Source organism: Calcarisporiella thermophila (genome assembly GCF_041956535.1).
Source record: "Calcarisporiella thermophila strain CBS 279.70 unplaced genomic scaffold VTP21scaffold_5, whole genome shotgun sequence".
In the NCBI taxonomy this organism is placed as follows: Eukaryota; Fungi; Calcarisporiellomycota; class Calcarisporiellomycetes; order Calcarisporiellales; family Calcarisporiellaceae; genus Calcarisporiella; species Calcarisporiella thermophila.
The window spans coordinates 926,962-939,452 of NW_027192195.1; the positions used below are offsets into that span (position 1 = coordinate 926,962).

A 12,491-nucleotide genomic window follows, 5' to 3' on the forward strand; every position below is an offset into this window, starting at 1 on the left:
CCCAATTCGAAAATAGCAAATGTGGAGTACTGGGACTATTCTGTATGAAGAACAAAAATATATGTGCAACGTGCCATCATCTGCGCAAAGTTGCGGGGAAACAAACACGCGACCTGCTAAAAGCATCGGGACTATGGCGGCTGTTCCTGGCCAAAAGGGTGGGCACGCTTGTTCCATTCATATTCAGCGCGTCTCCGCCCTGGAGGCATTCAGAGGAGCAGCCGCGCGCGTCTTATTGAAGAAAGGGAAGGAAATGAAATCGCATTATGCACTTCGCGCATCTTCGCGATAAAAATAGTAAAATTGCGATCCCAAAACAATTAAAGTCCGTTACATCCTCGTACCTTGGGTCTCGAACCTGTGACGTCAGCTTCTTTCTCCTTCGCCCACCTTCTATCCTCGCCTTTTTTTTTGTCTGCTCGCAAACCCCTCTCCAAAAGGACCATGGGGCACTGATCAATGGCGATTCCGCGCCCCATTCCACGATTCCCCCCTTCCCCCCCTCGTCTTCATAACGAAAGACGACGCACCACCCAAAATAACAAGGGTATCCTCTCTAGATACGCAAACTTACTCGCCAATGGCGGCAGTTACGGACATGCCATGGTCGCGCTGGTGAGAGAGCGACGGTTCAAGCAGGCGAAGCGACTCTTTGCCTCGACCAGATGGTAGCTACATGCTTTATGTTTCAAAAAAGAGATGAATTTTTGCTGATCATGCTGATTTCTGCTAGCAAACAATCCTTGAAGACGCGTTCATCATCTCCCCCCACCCCTCCATCAACGACACAATCCCTTACCAGCTGGCTCTCGACCGCGGGACGGCTGGTCTCTGGGATCTTTCCGCCGTCGTCGGTTAAGGAGGAGCTCCTTCCTCCCCCGGCTCCTCCGGCGCCTCCTCAGAAACTTGGCTTCGAAACTGCCATTGTGGAGATGGAGGTGGAAAACACTGCCCTCCCCGAGAATACCTCGGTTGAAACCATACGGCCGCCTGTGGATGGGATGAACAAGGAATTCAGCGGTCGAATTGCGGTGGTCAAGGATCGAGACGAGGAGGTGCCGCCCATGCCTGTGAAGCGGAAGAGGGGTCGGCCCCGGCGAGATGCAACGAATGTGGCCTGCCCCACCCGTCCGGCCCCGGTCTCTGGGTGCACCCCGCGGAGCCTGATGCAGCGGAAGGCTTCAGAGGGCAGGTGCAATAAGCAAAAGCGTGTCCTCCCGCCGCGGAGGGGGTTCCTGGCCAATGCGCTTCTTTCGCATCTGGAGGAGGAGCTTCCTCCCGACGCGGATCCTATCACCCACCAGGACGTCCTCTTTGTGGTGGGGGATGAAGAAGAGGGCAAGCGGCTCTTGGAGCTCTGCGAGTTGGACGAAAACTGCAGCGAGTATGCCCCCGGCGGGCCAAGTGCCGAGATCGAGGTCCCCAAGTTTCGCGTGCTTTCGCCAAGTGAGCTCGCCCTCCCTCCAGCCGGCAGCGCGCATGCGACGGCATACGAAGACACGTCGAATGAAGTCTATGCCCGGCGCCACCGGAAGCACGAGCTTTTCGAAAAGAAGCTCAAGAACCGCGAGCGCGAGCGACTCGCTCATGAAAGGTACCGCCAGCAGCTCGCCGTGGAGAAATTGCGTAATATGATCGAGGCAAATCGGCTCCTACCCATGGCTGCTTTCCGCATGGCGGAGGACCGCGAGCGAGAACGACACGAGGCGCAGCGGCAATTGCTACGGGAGGCAGAGGGCCTGCTACGGCGATACGAGGATCTCGGCTTTGGAGGCAGCGGGATGATCGGGGAGAAGAGGCGAAGGGAGGAGGAGGAGATCGAGGGAGCCTCATTGGAGGGGCTAGACATGGATGTGTGCGGAAGGTTGAGTGGAGCGGACGAGTGCGTGAAGGTGTCTGTAAGCCGACGTTTGTCTCACTCTCATTCCAACCCCCGCCATTACCGCATTCGACAACGCCATGCGTCGCCATCTCCCGCATCACCATCACCACCCACAACATCATCGTTGTCGTCGTCGTCATCATCCTCGGAACTCTCCACCCCACCCCCGCTTCACCCCCTACCTCTTGCGTCGCCGCAACAACCTCACGAGCCGAAGCAGGATCCCTCGCAACCCACCCAAACCCGGCGCCGATACAGTCGCTCTTCCTCTCTGGCAGCCCGCGGCCGCTGCCGATCCTCGTCTCCCTTCCCCTCTCCCGGCGCCGAGAAGAAAAAACCCCCCCTTACGACGTTTATCCGGCCCAATCTTGGCCTTCCCTCAGGCGATCGCAAGAGTGCGCGCCTAATGCTGGCATTTGGCGCGCGAATGCCGCGGATGGCCATGGAGACGGATTTCTTCCTGCCGGAGGAGGAGTTTGGGGATGCCATGCGCGCTCGACTCATGCCCTGGGTGAAGTGAGGGAACCCGTTAGCACATAAAATTCCCCCCCCCCCCCTTCTTGTCCTTTTTTTTTTAACAACGCCTCTTTTCTCCCCCCACATATGTACGCAATATATACTTTGGTTTCTTTTTCTTTTTCTTTTTCTTTCTTCCCCTTTTCTTTTCCTTTACATTTTTTTTTTTTAAAAAAAACATGTGGTCTTATAGGTAGTAGTTCTTTGGATGGGAATTTTCTTCACATTTCATTTTTTTTTTTCCTTCTTTTTTGTTATCCTCCTCACGTCTTTTAAAAATGTTATAATTTTTTTAGCTTTTTTTTTACTACATGGTCCCTCTCCCGGTAGTTAAGAGAAGAGAATAAAGTATTGTAAGATAACGAAGATGGAGAGGCCTTTTCCCCTGTTATAGACTAGCCGTCGGCTTCTTCCAGCTTTCCTGGCCCTTCGCCAGCGCCCAAAATGAGAGGCGAAACAAAACCAAGATGATTATTATTCTTACTTCAGAGAAATTAGTTAAGAGAATAGGCAGAGAGAGAAAACTGATCATTATCGATGATAAGTGATGAGTCGAAAAGAAAAGGGGGACATAGAAAAACAAGAGAAACAGCAAAGAGGAGGAAAGTAGTAGGAAAAAAAAAAGGTATTAAAATAGCTAAGTGCACATCCAGGAAGAAGAAGAAGAAGAAGAAAAGACATCGCCTCCGAGAATCCATCCCAATTTATTCTGTTTTATATTTTCTCCATAAATAAATAAATAGAATGAATAAATAAAAAGACAAAGGGAAAAAATGGAGGGGGAGGAGCAGGCCAACGAAGTGAAAGCAGCCGAGCGGCTTAAACAATGTATACGAGCATCTTTCTCCACCAGGGGAGCGCCTTCTCGGAGTCGTCCTCGGTCTCGGGTTGGCGCCCCGAGTCCAAGTCGACGTCGCGCAGAGGCACCACCTTGGTGCGCTTGATGAGTTTGTAGGAGAGGTAGAAGACGGCGAACAAGCCCAGCCCAATGTAGGTGGCGAAGAAACTCTTCACATCGAAGGGGTCGAAGTACTTGTACCCGGACCCAAAGATCACCATAAGGCAGATGATCAAGCCGTAGATGTCCGCCCAAGGATGCAGGGAGGCCCGGTAGGGGAGCTCGTCGAGCGAGCGACCCTGCGCCTTCATGGCCATGCGGAAGCGGATATGGGTGCCCAGGATGCCGGCCCACGAGATGTACCCGGTGATGGAGGTCAGGTTCAGCAGCCAGAAGAACACCTGCTCGCTACTGAACACGGCCGCCAGGGTGCATAGACAGCCGATCAGGGACGAGAACATGAGGGGCAGGATGGGGGCGCCCCACGACGTCACCTTGCCGAAAAAGCGGGGCGCCTTGCCCTCGCGCGCCAGGGCGCAGAGGGTGCGACTGGAGGCGTAGAGGGACGAGTTTCCGGCGGAAAGCACGGCGGTGAGGATGACGGCGTTGACGATGTGCGCGGCGACGGCCCACCCGGCCTTCTGGAACACAAGGGTGAAGGGAGCAATGGACGCCGTGTCGGGGTCGCCGGACTCGAGCAGGTTCGGGTCGTCGGCGGGGATGCAGAGGCCGATCATGAGCACACTCAGGATGTAGAAGAGCAGGATTCGGAAGAACACGTTGCGGATGGCGCGGGGCACGTCGCGGCGCGGGTTCTGGGACTCGCCGGCCGCCACGCCCACGATTTCCGTGCCCTGGAAGGCGTACCCGGCCACCACGAACCCGTCGAAGAAGCCCCGGAACCCGTTCACGAACGGGCTGTAGGGGTCGCGCCAGTACCGGCCGCCGATGTAGTCGCCGGTGCCCCCGGCATCGACCACGATGCCGACGATGATGAACACGATGCACGTCAGCACCTTGATGAGCGAGAACCAGTACTCCGCCTCGCCGTAGGCGCGCACGCCGAACGTGTTGAGCGAGAAGAGCATGGCGAGGAAGATGAGGCCCCATACCGCGGTGTGCACGTTCTGGGTCCAGAACTGGATGATGATGCCTGCTGCGGAGAGTTCGGACGCGAGGGTCACGGCCCACTAAGGGGGGGAGGCGGGATATTAAAAAACGGACGAATAGAGCATTGGGTCAATGAGGAGGAGGGAAATTACACTCAGCCAGTAGTTCCACCCGAGGGCAAAAGTCAGCGCGGGATCCACAAAACGGCCGCCATAGTGGTTGAAGGAGCCGCTCAGCGGGATGTAGGTCGCCATCTCACCTAGAATGCGGGATCGGCAAGGGTTAGTATGGATCGGCATCCCTGCCACCGAAGAGGCGCCTTACCCAGGGCCATCATCATGCAGTAGACCATCAATCCCACGGCCATGTAGCCCAGCAGTGCGCCGAGCGGACCTCCCTTTGCAATGTTGTTGCCGGAGCCCAAAAACAGTCCGGTGCCGATCGTGCCGCCGATGGAGATCATGGCCAGATGCCTTGGCTTGAGCTTGCGCTTGATACCCTGCTGGAGCTTGCCCTGCTCGGAGCCGGCGTCGAATTCGAGCGCGCCCTTCTCAGCATCGACATACTGCACACCGGCCTTCTCCGCGGCCGAGCCGGGATGGATCTCTGTCTTTTCGCCGAGATTGGGCCCCTCGCCGGCCCAAGGGCCCTGCGATGGCGGGGCGTTGCTGCTGTTGTAGTGGGACATGGCGCGGGGGGAGAGAGCCTCGTGGATTCGCTTGGAGTCTTGCCTAGTGCCTGGTCACGGGGGGAGAATCGCTATGCCTTGATTTGCAGCAGAGGCGGCCTGGATGAGGGATTTGGGGGAGAGAGGGAGGAGGTGAAACAGGGGCAGAGGAGAGCGCGCGAGCTCAGAGTGAGAAAAAAAGGACACAATTGTGGTGAATAAGTCAAATTAAAAAATAAAAAAGGTTGGAAGTCAGTTTCTGCGCGCTCCCCCCCTCTGAAACCTTAACATTAACCGGCCATCCCCCCGCCTTGATAGGCACTGAGTTCCAAATCTGCGCGGGTGGAAGGCGACCGGACGGCCAATCTCCTTTAGCGGAAACCGCGAGAAATTGGAGCATCATGTGGTCAAGGACGCGAGAGAGGAGCTTTCGAGGGCCTCGCTCGGCCGACTCTGCGGGCTGCTGGTCCGGCGCAAGCCTACACGTGAAAACCCAATCTCCCCCCCGCTTGGCCGCCCGCCACGTCTGGGCGCGGAACCCTCGCCGCCATCGCCCCTCCCCATCGCCCGGGAAAAGCGCGAGGGCTGGGGCCCAAGACCAGAGCCTCCCCCCTGGGAGAAGACGGCCGATTTCTTCGGCTCTTGCGTTCGCACTCAGCCATGAAGTGGCTTGCAATTCTCTTGAAACCCCCCCCCCCCCGTTCGTCCCCTCCTATGGTTATGGTTTGCTTTGGATAAGCGTGAGAAACGAGTGGCATTACAGCAGGGAGTCGCCACACCCTCTCTTCGCTTCGATTCATGAGACCATGCTTTGTTTGTGTATCTGGTCACTACATCCTCTCCCCTCATCGGCCAGCATCGACTCGAATACTCTTCCGCTCTTGCTCTTGGCCTGCCCCCCCCCCCCCCCGCCACACCAGGGCGTTTCCTCCCCCTGCTCAGCCGAGTGAGTGGATATCTGGCTTGGAACGGAATGGAAGTGTAGTTGCGCAGCGGCGGTCGGAGCCGGGTGGGGCCTCGGGTTCCTCTCAGCTCAAGCCGCCGTGCAAAGGCCCCACGCGGCTAGTCGGGCTCATTGCACTCAGGCTCGCCAATCGACAAGCTGGGCCGGAAGCCTCTTGGGTGCCTGCCTGTAACACCGGAATTTTGCTCCGCCAACTTATTCCAAAAGGCACCGTGGGCCTCGTAAGCCACGCGAGGATAGGGAGCCTCCATAGGGAGATAGCCAAGGTTCAAGTGTCAATCCCGTGAGGCCAGGAACAAGCTCGAGCACCACTCGTCCCAAAGATGGAAGTTGACTTTAGCTTTTTGCGTGACTAATCCTCCTCCGCCAGAGTCATAAGGACGGCGCTTACAACATCCACGCTGGGCGTCTCCCCGCCTTAAGCCCACGCTTGGTTCGGTTCCCCTATTTGAAAAAGAGAGATGAGCATGGCGGCGATCGAGGTTGAAGAAGCTCCACCGCGGATAGGCCTGGGCCAATCGCTGGCCTCGTTACGTGGCAACGGAGTGCGTCGTCATGGCTGACGTCATAGCCCGCGGCCTCAGGCCCACGGTGCTAGCTTGCCCCAGATAGACACCGTTAGGGTTTGGCGGAGTGCATGTCCGCAGTGCTCCGAAAAGCTTCAGGGGGACGGCAAACCCGTTGGCTAGAGAGGAGGGTGGCTTCGCGGGCATTGTCTCTGGGTTAAGCGTGCCTGGATGGCACTCGGGAGAATACTTGGGACTTCCCGGCGGCCGTCTGTGGAGGCTTGTGCCCGAGGGCTGTGCCATGGGCGCGCCACCCACCATTGGTTGGAGATACGGCACGAACATCTATTGACATTAGTGGCGAATGGACCACAGAGAGTCATTAGGGTGCACGGTGGTACTCATCCGAGGTCAGCGCTTGACTCATCCTGCAAGTATGGCGAGTGCCCTGCCAGAATCCCTTGCGCACGTCTATTCTTTCCAAATCCTTGTCAGGCCTCACCCGGGCTTCCTTCTCTCGACTCCTGCGGGAATGGCTCAAGCACGAGATCATGCAGCCAAGCGTCCATTCATGGTCGGATTTCTAAGGGTGATCTAGAGGCGTGCTCTTTCCGCCGCGTCAACAGGCCAGATATAAACCGAGTATCTGGGCTCAGTGCAGTCCGCATTGGTTAAAAGGATATGGGTGCGCCGGTGGAGGTTCGCAGCCACTCACTGGCCGTCGATGGAGCGGCGGTACACAGGTATACAGTAGCACACGGATCTCCTCAGCGCCGCCGTGGTCACCATGGGCGGGTGCAACTTGGTTTGAATTTCCGCTTTCCTCCTTATGATCAGGATATTGCACCAGACGATACGGCATACATCCTACTTTCCGGTGGGAGCCTATGCAGCTCTTCTCCGCACGTCTCCGCTGAGGAGCGCTTTCTGAAAGCTTTCTAAAACTCAAGAGGGGGCTGAATCTAGCCATCTCTGGCCTCCCCTCCCCCACATCGGGGTTCCCCTTCGCCTACTCGACCGTTCCATGGCCGACGATCCATTGGGATCTCTGTAGGAGATCCAATTTAGACGGAGGGGATCGACCTTGCGATTTCCGCTGCCAATCTTGGGGATTTTCATTAGGGGGGACTGCGTTTGGGAAAGCGCACTTCATATTCCATCCCATCGCGCTCCTCCCGCTTTCCCACCCGATCTCGCCCAACCGTCCCCCCGCCTCTAGTCACCTGACGCCATGGCCTAAGAGGGTGCAGAGTCCCATCTGCTTTCGCCTACCCAAGCAAAAGAGCTGCCTCCGCCGTCAACCAAAAGAGACCACAGGGAATATATTTTATTTCATGAACCAATAAAGCAAACTCATCAAGAGGAAATTAGACGCGGCCCAAACAAAAGGAGAATCAAGCAATAATAAGAAAGCGCTGTTTAGACTACAATCACAATATTACAAAAAATGGTAAGAGGAAGGGGGAGAGGAGGAGGCGGAGGATGGGGGGGGGGGCAAGGCAAGAAGAAGAGATAAAATAAAGTACCAAGGAAGAATAAAAATAATTAAAAAAAAATGAAACCGGAAATAAGTCATAAGCACAAACGTAGATGACGGACGCCCGAGCTCCCCTACTCATGCTGTTCCTATGTGCCTCTTGCTCTCTTCCGCGAGCCAGAAGGGGGTGGTACACCAGGTTGCCCCATCCCCATTCCATTCATGTTCATGCCGCCGCCAGAGGCAATAAACCCATTGGCATCAAAGATATCCTGCGGATGGCTTGAGAAGAATTGGTTCAAGTCATACGGCTGCCCGGACGAGGGAATAAGCCCTGGCATAGCCATAGACGGCTGCGGCGGCGGCTGGGGTCGAGGTTGCGATAGGGATGGCTGCTGTGGAGGATGGGGGGGTGGCGGTTGTGGCGGTTGGTGTTGTGGATGGAATTGTGTTTGGAACTGAGGATGCACGCGATGCGGCTGGGGAGGGCCCTGGAATGATTGGCGTTGTAGAGGTCGGGATGGTTGCGGTTGTGATGGTTGCTGCTGCTGCTGCTGCTGCTGCTGCTGCGGTGGCTGCGGTGGCTGATGGGGAGGATGTGGTTGCGTTGGATGCTGAGGTTGTGGTGGTGGCGGTTGCGGGGGTTGTTGGGGGTGTCGCGGCGGTTGGAGAGAAGAGGGGGGCGCCCCCCCCCCCAAAGTAGCTTCCTCGAACCTGTTGGGGGGAGTAGTAGGGGGTGGTGAAGGAGCTGAACCCGGCCGCAGGCATGGAGCCGAGGTCGCGGGAGGCCGGGATCGGGGTGACCCCCGAGTAGAGGTTGGGCTGCGTCGGCGCCAGAGACCCCATGGGCATTCCTAGCCCCATGTCCATGTCCATGCCCATTCCCACCCCCATGGCCGGCATCCCGTTGCCGGAGGCGGGGACGGAGGCGGGCGCCCCCGAGATGGAGGACATGGAGGAGGGCGCGGACGCACCGCCCGAGGAGGCTGCGGACTGGAACGGCGGCTCCATGGCGGCCCGACTAAGCGCGGAAAACGCGTCGCCGTAGAGGTTCGAGGCGAAGGGGCCGGAGCCGCCGGGGCCGAAGGCATCCTCCCCGGGCGCCATCATCAGGTCGTCCCCGATGGACTGCAGGAAGGCGTCGATGTCCTCGGGGGTGCGCTGCAGCTGGATGGACTCCATCCCCGGGAACAGGGCGCCGTCCTCGCTAAGCATGGAGCTGGGGGCGGGCATGCCATACGCGGTCTCCTCGGCGCGCTCGAACTCCTCCGGCAGGCCGATGTTCAGCGGCGGAAGCGACGGCTCGATGCTGAAGTCGACGGGGGTGCCCTGCAGGGTTCCGGAGGCGGCGGCCACGGCCGCGGCCGCGGCATCCACCGGCGAAGCAAATGTCTGCGAGGTGGCGCCCGGCGACGAGCTGAACGCGGGCGAGGCTCGCTGGCCATCGAAGCCGATCATGGAGAGGAGCCCGCCGATCGCGCTGTTCGCCATGTAGTCGCCCGACTGCGGCACGCTGACGGAGGGGGTCGCGGACGGGGCGGGCGAGGCCGAGGCGACGGAGCCCACCTGGAAGGCGGCGGGGAACGGGAGGGGCTCCACGCCGCCCGCAGAGAGCAGCGGCAGCCCCGCCCTCTCCTCGCCCTCGGCGGCCGACTCCTCGACGCGCTCCTTCTCCAGCTCCTCAAGATTGTCGGTGATCTGGTGCATCTCCAAAAAGGCCTCGATGCCGCCCACCAGTTGGTCGTACAGCGGCAGCAGCACCAGGGTGGAGTTCCGCAGCATATGCAGCAGGCGCACCAGGTTCCGCTTGGCCGTGAAGGTGATGACGGGCTCGGTGCGCAGGACGATCGCCTGCTGGTGGATCTTGGCCGCCAGCGTAACGGAGTCGCTGACCAGGTACACCTGGCACCACCCGATCCGCTCGATCAGCGTCTGGAAGAGGTCGGTGATCTGGTTGGCGGACTTGGTGCAGATGTTGAGGGAGAGAAGGGCGATGGGGGTGGGGGTTTCACGCACTTTCGGCAGGAAGAGCTTGTGCAGGTAGATCCAGCTGCCGTGGTACGCTATGTTGAGCAGGAGGGTGGAGAGGTCCTGGAAGCGGCCGTCGCCGGAGGGCACAAAGGGGGGGCCCTCGGCCTGGATCTGGAGGTTGGCGGGGAGGGCGTTGAACCAGTTGGTGAGCGAGTTCTCCAGCATGGAGATGGCGGAGAGAAGCGACTGCCCCGACTGGTCGGAGAGCAGCTGCTTGGCAACATCGCGCCGGACGCTGATCAGCTTGATCATCAGCTTGCAGAACTCGATCTTGTCCAACGTGTCCTGGTCCTCGTGGCCAAGCGGCGTCGGGTGGTCGACGTCGCAGTCGCGGTCGTCGATCATGGTGGAGCGACAAGCCTCGAGCACCGCGTGTGAATCGAGCCAGAACGCGGTCCACCAGAGCCGCTTCAGGCGCTCGCGGGGAACCGGCTCGTGGGCGGTCCCCGTTTCCTTGCGGTGGAGCTTCAAGTCCTGGGCCATCCGCGCAGCCAGCCCGATGTAGAGGTAGGCTTGTGCCGGCTTCGAGCTGCTGATCTGGTAGAGGAACATGTTGATCAGCGCGTGGATGGTGTCGGGGTTGGAGACGTCGAACCGCTTTTTCAGGAGCTGCCGGGCCTGCTTGAAGTAGTACTCTCCGATGGTGTTGGGGTCTCGGGTGTCGTCGAAGTGGTGGTGTAGGGCAAGGTGTTTCGCGGTCCAGGCGAAGATGGAGTTGAGCAGGAGCGGGTCGATGGGGTTGTCCGACTGGTTGTGGTAGTGCTCGAGGAACTGCTTCTTGTCGACGACCTGGAAACAGAGGAAGCAGTCGAGGTACCGCTCGACAAGATGGTCAAGCACCTCCTTCGGCAGCTCCTGCTCCGCCGTATTTCGCTGCTGCTCCCGAAGAATCTCCTGCTCCTGCTCGGGGGTGATCTCCCACACACGCTGCTCCCCCATCCCATCCTCCCCCGGTGGATTCCAGCCGGATTGCGAGGCATTATCTCGCCGACGGCGCGGACTCTTCTCAACGGTGAAATCGGGGTCGAGAAGGCCCCCCGTTCGATTCTCCTGCCGGATGCTCAGCTGGCTGATCCCCTGGAGCAGAATTTTGTACAGATCCTGAACCGAGGCAATATTGGTATCGATCCGCAGCCCCGAGGGCGAAAGCGATAACTTCCAGGTCACGCCCTGTGCATTGCTGTCGCTTGCGGTGCCCTGAGCCAGCATCAGAGAGCTGGCGGCAAGCCCATTTGGGTCCGGGAGGGCGGGATTGCTTGGAACGCTCATCGTGTGCAGGCTATTTTTGATGGCCATCAGATCGCTCTGCATTTTTTGCATACGCGCTTTGAGCTGCTCCACATGATTGCCAAGCGTGTCGAATGCGTGTCCGTCGACACGGCGGGGTGGGGTAGAATAAGTGCACGGTAGCCCGGCTTGTGCGCAACGAGAACAACTTGGTTGAAGCTATGGGTTGAAAACAGAGTCAGAGCCACAGAGGAACAAACAACAGGGAGGCCAGGAGCAAAAACATGATCCTGCCCCCTGGTGGAGAAAGGGATGAGGAGAAAATATACGTACGAAATCGCATTTAACCTAAAATTGAGTCCATGACTGATTATTAGCTACCAGGATAAATCCGAAATAGAGGTATATGTATTCTCACCTTTTTCTTTCTGCAACGGATACCTGCATTAAGAGGAGAGGTGGAAGAACGAAAACGAGAGGGGGGTTTAGTCAAGTTCGAGGAATATCAAAAAAAAAAACCAGTAGTAGAACACATACAAGCCATGGTGGAACGAGGTCGTCTTGCTTTACCCTGCTCGGTTCCAGCAGGAGGTGATGATCCATCCACCTGAAACGATGAGGATGACCCCTGGTAGCCACCTTCATGATCAGCTTCCATGAGCTCTCAGTTCAAATTGCAACGGTTATTAAAAAAAAATGGAAGAAAAAAAAAAGAAAGAGAAAGCGAACGAGAAAGAAGAGGGAGGGGGGGATGATAAGGAGAAACGAAAGGAGATCTGGGAGTAGAATCGTCAACACACTTTTCCCTAGTGAAAAGACAATCGAATGATGATTTTATTGGCCTATGTGATAACGTTATAAAGGGAAATGCAGCAGAGAGGCAAAAGTTTTCGACAATTTTCAAAAGAAGGACAGAGAATATCATATCTTGGACTATCTCCAGGATATCCCGCCGTATCTATGAACCTGAAATTTCTCATCCATTAGCATCGGGATTTCTCCACCAAGCTCACACGTGTTGTTGACCAACGACCTTGCAAAGTCGGTTTTAGTCATGCTACCTTCTATTCTGGGCACTTTTTAATCTCGTTTGGTCGTCTCGCCCTCTCGTTTAAAGAAACAACACAGAGCGAGAAGCCGCATCAAAGTTATTGATAATCTGGCGTCATTGCCACAGCTGTATTTGTTGTACAGCCCTCGCCGTTGCATCCGCTCCATTGTGATCATCACGAAAAAAAATAACCGATATTAAAATAGGCTAGAGTGGCAAAAT

The 12,491-nt window shown here is 57.3% G+C and overlaps 6 protein-coding genes across 6 annotated transcripts; 2 read left to right on the forward strand and 4 right to left on the reverse strand.

The window, feature by feature from the left end:
• Positions 1–459: 459 nt before the first annotated feature.
• Positions 460–2,402, forward strand: VTP21DRAFT_9468 (uncharacterized protein; the record flags this gene model as incomplete). Its single annotated transcript, XM_069400427.1, has 2 exons — positions 460–668; positions 734–2,402. The coding sequence occupies 2 exons, from the start codon at positions 460–462 to the stop codon at positions 2,400–2,402; spliced, it is 1,878 nt and encodes a 625-aa protein (XP_069254355.1).
• Positions 2,403–3,217: 815 nt separating this feature from the next.
• Positions 3,218–5,034, reverse strand: VTP21DRAFT_9469 (uncharacterized protein; the record flags this gene model as incomplete). Its single annotated transcript, XM_069400428.1, has 3 exons — positions 3,218–4,426; positions 4,499–4,605; positions 4,671–5,034. 3 exons carry the CDS (start codon positions 5,032–5,034, stop codon positions 3,218–3,220), a joined length of 1,680 nt encoding a protein of 559 aa, XP_069254356.1.
• A 380-nt stretch (positions 5,035–5,414) lies between these two features.
• Positions 5,415–6,464, forward strand: VTP21DRAFT_9470 (uncharacterized protein; the record flags this gene model as incomplete). Its single annotated transcript, XM_069400430.1, has 3 exons — positions 5,415–5,839; positions 5,934–6,198; positions 6,348–6,464. The coding sequence occupies 3 exons, from the start codon at positions 5,415–5,417 to the stop codon at positions 6,462–6,464; spliced, it is 807 nt and encodes a 268-aa protein (XP_069254357.1).
• Positions 6,465–6,507: 43 nt separating this feature from the next.
• Positions 6,508–6,828, reverse strand: VTP21DRAFT_9471 (uncharacterized protein; the record flags this gene model as incomplete). The annotated part of the gene is made up of 1 exon (XM_069400431.1): positions 6,508–6,828. One exon carries the CDS (start codon positions 6,826–6,828, stop codon positions 6,508–6,510), a length of 321 nt encoding a protein of 106 aa, XP_069254358.1.
• Positions 6,829–6,865: 37 nt separating this feature from the next.
• On the reverse strand, positions 6,866–7,602 carry VTP21DRAFT_9472 (uncharacterized protein; the record flags this gene model as incomplete). The annotated part of the gene is made up of 3 exons (XM_069400432.1): positions 6,866–7,066; positions 7,199–7,421; positions 7,502–7,602. The coding sequence occupies 3 exons, from the start codon at positions 7,600–7,602 to the stop codon at positions 6,866–6,868; spliced, it is 525 nt and encodes a 174-aa protein (XP_069254359.1).
• Positions 7,603–8,263: 661 nt separating this feature from the next.
• On the reverse strand, positions 8,264–11,876 carry VTP21DRAFT_9473 (uncharacterized protein; the record flags this gene model as incomplete). Its single annotated transcript, XM_069400433.1, has 4 exons — positions 8,264–11,437; positions 11,552–11,566; positions 11,637–11,659; positions 11,756–11,876. The coding sequence occupies 4 exons, from the start codon at positions 11,874–11,876 to the stop codon at positions 8,264–8,266; spliced, it is 3,333 nt and encodes a 1,110-aa protein (XP_069254360.1).
• Positions 11,877–12,491: the final 615 nt, after the last annotated feature.